The 6,916-nt window shown below is 44.5% G+C and overlaps 1 protein-coding gene across 3 annotated transcripts; it reads right to left on the minus strand.

Moving 5' to 3' along the window:
• Window positions 1-235: 235 nt before the first annotated feature.
• On the minus strand, window positions 236-6,080 carry LOC129829484 (P43 5S RNA-binding protein-like). Of its 3 annotated transcripts, none has more exons than XM_055891193.1 (9): window positions 5,505-6,078; window positions 5,160-5,260; window positions 4,965-5,061; window positions 4,653-4,741; window positions 4,418-4,491; window positions 4,174-4,254; window positions 3,537-3,766; window positions 2,832-2,885; window positions 236-2,442 (listed from the first exon to the last, which is right to left on the minus strand). In XM_055891193.1, the coding sequence occupies exons 1-9, from the start codon at window positions 5,634-5,636 to the stop codon at window positions 2,143-2,145; spliced, it is 1,158 nt and encodes a 385-aa protein (XP_055747168.1). In that variant the 5' UTR covers window positions 5,637-6,078; the 3' UTR covers window positions 236-2,142. The 3 variants fall into 3 exon arrangements, with proteins under 3 accessions (XP_055747168.1, XP_055747184.1, XP_055747175.1); XM_055891209.1 differs by lacking the exon at window positions 5,505-6,078 and adding an exon at window positions 5,354-5,476; XM_055891200.1 differs by lacking the exon at window positions 4,174-4,254 and having other exon boundaries at window positions 5,505-6,080.
• Window positions 6,081-6,916: the final 836 nt, after the last annotated feature.

A 6,916-nucleotide genomic window follows, 5' to 3' on the forward strand; every position in this document is an offset into this window, starting at 1 on the left:
CCTCTGGGTTTGTGATATATGGCCAATATACCACGGCTCTGCGTTGCGTCGTGCCTATGAACAGCCCTTAGACCTGGTATTTTGGCCATATATCATACCACACCCACCCGGGCCTTATTGCTTAAATATATTCAGCATTCTATGTAAAAAGATTGTCAGTGGAATAACTGTTCTGGGAAATTAAATGTTTATGAATCTGCAGACTTGAGGAGCAAAGGAAAGTGGTATGTGCATATATGCTGAATTGTAAATGTTTTATTACCATGGAGTCAGCCAGGGCCCATCTTCCAAACAACTAGTCTGCTGAATTTCAACTGTAAATTCTTAGAGACCCCCTGATGTCTCATTAAAATAAATCAGAAATCAAAGAAACACATTGTTTTGAAAACCCTCAAACACTCACAATTTTTAATTAACCCTGTATCACCCTGAACACTGGGGAATCATTTATATTTCAATTACGCTTTGGACACCAGACTCTCTAATGGACTAATCTGTTGTAAAAACATTTCACACAAAGCACCAAAACCAAAGTAATTATAAATGCTCATGTGTGTTCCCTCTCCATGGTGTGGGTCGTTAACCAGCAGAGCAGCAGACATATAGGCCAGATTTATGTGAAAGATTACGAGCTGACGTGGCCTGAGGCGGCAGGAGGAGCCCTGGAGAATGAGCACCACAACAGCAGCAGAAAACACATCAAAAGTAAGTACTCCAATAGAGCTCCAACGGTAGGCTGGAAGGGGGCTTAGCAAAGGCTTTGAAATGTCCAACTGGACCCAGCCATATTACAGCCACAACACAGGACTTGGACAACTAGACACTTTGGAATATGATGGTACGCCAGTGTGTGAAAGAGGATCTCTGTACAACTCATTAATTTTGTATAAAGTACACAATGTGAATGATTACAAGTTAGTCTTCCTGCACTCAGTCCATTTTCAACAACTGGTGAGTCGACAGGGTAAAAAGTGATTCAAACTGTTGAGGTGAAGCTGAAGAGTTACAGATTCCGTGATAGAAATAAGGTAAAGTTTCGTTTATGGTGGCGGTGGGGTTCCGGGAAATCCATAGACAAGGGCCCAATGAAGTTAAATTGACCGATTTCCATATATGAGCTGTAACCCAGGAAAGTCTTTGAAATTGTTGCGTTTATATTTTTGTTCAGTATAGCTTTATAGCATTTCCAGTTCAGCTGGAAACGTACTGTGCTTTAATCATGACAGGGAGAGCGCTCTGTAGGAAGCAATCGAGCAGAGACATGCCATTACCAGTCAGCTGAAGTGATATGAGCTTCTGATGGAACGAACACTAGAAAGCTAGCCATATTACACAGCAATTCAGTGTAAGTGGCAGATAGGAAGCGATTGAGGGAAGAAATGTCTGATACAATCTGTCACTGGTCAGACGGCGCAGTTCAATTATTCTGCAGTCTTTCAATAGGCACAATTGTAAAGCTGACGATTTTATACTGCAGCTCTCCCCCTCTACCGGATGTTTGGATTAGAGAGTTCTCTAGTGAATTGGACCTGGTGCCCGAGCAGAGCCCTGCACTTTGAAGAATCAATGGTGGGGGACTCGTTACTCATAGGTCCGATTTTGTTTCATATTTAATGGGTGTTGGAAGGAAAAGTTAACTTCCAATGCAAGTCAAACTGCACACCTGTTAAGGCACTAGTAAACTGACATCACACGAAACACCTGTTCCAAAACTTTGCTTGACTGGTTCAGGTTGCATTCTTTGGCATCATTAAACCACGACAGTCATAACCTCCCTCTGAGACACACGACCCAACTTGTGGTTTACACTAAGGACTGATGCAGGGTAATTGACCACCCTGAGATGTCATTACTTTTTTAGTTGGGAGAGAAACTAGGTGGCACAGTCCCATCTTCCCCAGACCTAAACATTTAGACAAACAATGACTTGGCTGCAAATTTTTACTTCTTTTTTGGGGTCGGCTTTGATCACGCAAAGGACAAACAAGTGCTTTTATACAGGAAAACAATAAGACCAATCGCTTTATATGCACTATAAAAAAATTATATTTTAAATCATTCAAAACCTCAGTTAAGCTCAACTAAAAGAGCAATGGTACTTCACTTGCATTTACTTCAACATGGTACTATGACACTTTCAGGCTACAAGTTCAACCTTTGATCAGTGACCTCTGGGTGGGTGACCTCCACAGGGACACGCTCTGCAGTGCAGGAGGAATGAGTGGGCTTGATGCTGAAGAGGTCACGCAGGTTGACCTCCGAGTCGACAAAGTGGGGGATCTTGCGCTCGTTGAAGAGGCCTGAGAGGTTAACCTCCACCTTGGCCCGTCGTGACACCCTCATGCGCAAGGCGAAGAGGTGCCGCAGGTCATCCTCCACCAGGGGCAGCTGGTGGCCTTCCAGACGCTTCTGCCAGGCCTTCTTGGGCCGCTTGCGCTTCTTCTAGAGAGAAAAACAATGGGACAGAGAAATTGATTTGAGGTATAAAATGTCTAGTGGAACAATTACAACTGTTCAGAAGGGTCATTAACTTTAACTGCCCAGAAGACAGGAAGTCTATATTAGGACTTCAGTTCCTGTAGGGGCTTCAGAGCTGGACAAATCGAGACAAGAGCGACATTGTGTGAGTAACCGCCACTCCTCCCTTGAGCCCCACTATGCCCAAAGCTGCTATAGATTCTGCCAGACATCTAAGGGATGCTGCTTTCAAATGGTTCAGGGCCACATACAGATCAATGATCACCTGGCCAGAGCCACCACACAGTAGACCCACTGTTGGCTCAAGCCCACATCTTACCCACAGGGGATAGACTGACTAAAGCCATGCTTACCTTCTCAGGGTTGGCATCTGGGTCATGGTGAGCCAGGTGTCTGCTTAGGCTCTCCTGTGAGATTGAACAGAGAAGTGTCACGACAACTATGGCGTACAAACATTTTGACAGCAGCAAAGTATGAACATATATCTATTCTAAACATTTATACTGTACCAGCGCCACAATGGCAAACATCTCCATCCACTACATGGAAAAATGTTTCTTGGGATTCAAATTCGATTCTGTCCATGGGGAGGCAATGGAAAATAGGCCACTAATAGTTACTTGACAAGACATTCAGTGACTTCAAAGAAATTCATGAGGCTGCTTTGCATGCAGTGATTGAAATCCAACTGCACATCACCGCCGTGTAGAAGACTACACAGTTCTGGATGCGTGTTCTTAGTTAAGACAGCCGACAAATGGACGTCAGAAAGAGCAGACTGAAGAGGAGAGTAGAGCAGTATGCTACAAGTGTGTTCAATAGATAACAGCAAACTAGACTGCCTAAAAATCAGGGATGGGCAACTCCAGTCGTCGGGGACCGGAGTGGTGTCCCTTCCTCCCCATCCTCGCAAACAGCTGAATAACTAATTGCATTCTAAACTGAAGATCATGATTAGTTGATTAGTGTCTGATGTTAGCTCAAGGAAAAGTGGGACCACAATCAGCACAGCCCCCCCCCCCCAGTCTTTGACTGCCCACAGGGGCTACAGTACATACCCGCATGGCAAAGGTTCTGGGGCAATCGGGGAAGCAGCAATGGTACTTGAGGAGCTGCAGGTGGGTCTTGCGGATGTGGTGCTGCAGGTTGAAGGTAGTGGAGAAGTAGGCCTTGCAGCCACTGCTGGGGCACAGCAGGACAGGCTTCTGCAGGGCGTGGGTTCGCTTGTGTCTACGCAGAGAGTCCACATGCTTAAACACCTTCTGGCACAGCTTACAGGTGAATGTGGCTGCAGGGACAGGAGAGAGGCAAATGTCACTACTCGATTCCTGCCCAACAAGTTGTCCATTAGCCAAAACAGATGGCATAAGCAGGCAGCAGGTGGCAGAGTAAACGGTATGAATGTTTGACACTAAAGGTTACCAATAAAATAAGCTTCCCCTTAATTACTAATCAGCTAACGCATCATAAGCAGTTTCTCAAACAGTCACACTACAACTAGCAGGGTACAAGGTAAGACATTTACAGAAGTGGTATAAGATAGGGGAAAAAACAGAATTCTAAATGTGGAAACAATTACATCCGAAAAAAGTTCTCAGAGGAAAGGCAGGTTGGCCTGGACTGATACTGTAATTTATTATTTTCATAATCCTTCAGTAACAACTCCAATTAAGGGAGTTGTGGTGGGGTGCACACCTGGGTGTTTGGCCATGTGCTTGTGCATTTTCCCCCAGGTTTGCTCAAAATGATTGCATTCAGGCTGTGGGCAGCGGTACCCTGCAGAGTGGGAGAGTCATGGGCAGTGTTAAGTTATAAGTGACATGACAACTGCTACTATCCCTTTGATAGTATTGATACAAAATGACTGCTAGATTTCTTTGATTTATTCAAGACCGTACATACAGCAATAGAAGACTGACATCCTTGCAAAGGGACAAACCTGCATGTTTCTTCTCATGGGCTTTGCGAGCGACATTGGTGTCAAACATGACTCCACATCCCCTCTTCGAACATCTGAGGAGAAAACCAGGGACAGAATAATTTAACCATTAATCTGAGACATGCATTCACTTGCATTTTAAATAGAGAGTATGCATCAGCTTGTGCATCAGCTTAGGCCCTGCAGTATTCAAAGGATGTAAGGCCTACAGCACCATTAAAAGATTGTGACTTACTTGAAATTAGAAGATATTCCATGCTCCTTCAAATGTAATTTATACACCCTCCGTTTCTTGAATGTCAATAAGCAATTTGGAAAATTGCACTGCACATGGGGACAATTAAGCGAGTAAAAATGACATTCAGCACATTTAAACGGTAAATAATGGGAAATGGTTTCCTATAAATTAATTGCAAGAAACCATTTCATAAAGTACACATGCCAGGGACAAGGGGGTCCGTTTAAAAAAAGGACCAGAGAGAATGTTGAAAATGGGCAATCGCCAAATAGCAACGTGGTTATTCGGCGACATCTAGTGGACTATAACCTTAAAGTACTTGTCCTTTTCCCCGTGGGCATAATGGACGTGTCTCTTCAACTTGTCCGCGTTGAGGAAAGCCTTTGTGCAACCCACAAAGGTACATCTGTTGGGCGAAAAATATACTAGTGTGCGTGAAGTTTCTCAAACTACTGCCTAACCCATGGGTATGAAATTAAATGTAAACTGAAATTATTAACCTACCTGAATTGTTTCACCCCGGTGTGGCCAAGTGCGTGGCGACTCAGGTGAGATTTCCGTGAGAAACGACGGCCACAATCAGCCACGTTGCATTGAAAAGGTTGCTGAAAAACAAGAACCTGTAGGGTTATAAATGATAGTTTACGCAATCTTTGACTAATCATAAAAGGCTCAAACTTCAGAAGTAAACTTCGTACCATTTCGCCACATTTATGGCAGAAGCCTACACACTTCTGCACATTTTTTCACACGAAATCTATTACCCCGGGGATGAGGTTACATCCACATGAACCATAGTTGAATTCGAATATCACTCAAATATCAGCCATGTCCCCATATCATATTTACCACTCCCGTGTGCACGGTCTCGTGCTCTTTCAAACGCCACTCCCGTTTGAACGTCGCCCCACAACCAGCATGGTTGCAGTTGAAAAGCTGTTGTCGAGGACCCGAGTCCTGTTTGTGGGCTACCCCGTTCATTGTCTCCTGAAAACAGTCGTCTATTCGGTTGCACACTATCAATCAAGAGGAAAGTGCACCCCGCGCCAACTACTCTTGTAGCCTCTGAGAGTGCACTGAGGTTAATTTACCCAGGTCGCACCTGTGCCGAATTAATTGCTTAACTCGGGTGTCAGTGTTAGCAGTGAATGGCCGTGTTCCAGGCTGACTGGTTGCAGACATGTCAGCTCTCACAATGCCTAAGGTGCATTCAGTTCGCATGAACGTTTGATACGTTGCGGAACGGTTTGTACTGAACGACACGATTCCCCAAAATGTTCTTGAACAGACTTTGAGGCACGTTTGGTGGGTGTGACTTGAAGCAACGAATGACGCCTTTAAAGGCCAGTGGCCATGCTGACAGCGTTCCCAACCCATACCCGTTTTTAAACCGGTCGTTCAGTACAGCACCGTTTCCGTTTAATTGAACATTCCAGACGGTAAACACATACAGAACGCAGCCCAGGTTAGGTCAAACATGTATTATATAAAACATTTTTTAACAATCAACAGATCCCCACTGTTCAGCATCTATTCAACACACTGCAATGCAACTACTGTATTCTTACAGCAGAGGGTAGCATATCGTACTACAATCAGATTCGAGAGAACGGTAGGGATGTAGCATTTGTTGCAAGAGTATTAATTTCTTGCTCATACGAAACTATTATTCCCAATCCCAAGGATTCCCAGACAGAACACATTACCCATGATTTAGGAGCCTCTACTAGCCTACTACAGTCAGCTCTGGAGTAGTTCTGGACGCAAAAAGTACTTGTTTAAAGCTATTATGTTGGTAACCAGTTTATAATAGAAATAAGGCATCCCAGCCGTGACCGGGAGTCCCATAGGGTGGCGCACAATTGTCCTATCGTCGTCCGGGTTAAGGGAGGGTTTGGCCGGGGAGGCTCCCGAGTGGCGCAGCCAGTGGTGGATTTAGGTATAGGCGACATGGGCAGGCTACTGCCAGGGAAGGTCTCCCACACAGAAGTACGAGATGGGGAGGGAGGCGGGGGTAGGTTGACCTCAGGTCTCCCCACTGGAAGCCGAAGGTATGGGAAGCGGGGGAATCTATCAAATAGCTCACCTCTAACTTTGTACAGTACTAATGCAATTAGTAAAATCAATCACACTACGAAATCCTACCAAATAAAACACAATTCATTCATAATACTGTGAATATATAGTTTCACAGACATATTGTTGCATTTTTTTCTGGTTTGTGCGAAATCGTTAAGAATAATATAAAACCAGTCTGCTCA

This window comes from Salvelinus fontinalis, chromosome 2 (genome assembly GCF_029448725.1).
Source record: "Salvelinus fontinalis isolate EN_2023a chromosome 2, ASM2944872v1, whole genome shotgun sequence".
NCBI lineage: Eukaryota > Metazoa > Chordata > Actinopteri > Salmoniformes > Salmonidae > Salvelinus > Salvelinus fontinalis.

Coding starts and splice junctions, on each gene's coding strand:
- LOC129829484 (XM_055891193.1), bottom strand. CDS start 5,636: ATGAACGGGGTAGCCCACAAACAGGACTCGGGTCCTCGACAACAGCTT. Junction 4,742..4,964: donor AAAAGGACAAGTACTTTAAG/GTTATAGTCCAC, acceptor CCCCATGTGCAG/TGCAATTTTCCAAATTGCTT. Junction 2,443..2,831: donor CAGATGCCAACCCTGAGAAG/GTAAGCATGGCT, acceptor TTTTCTCTCTAG/AAGAAGCGCAAGCGGCCCAA.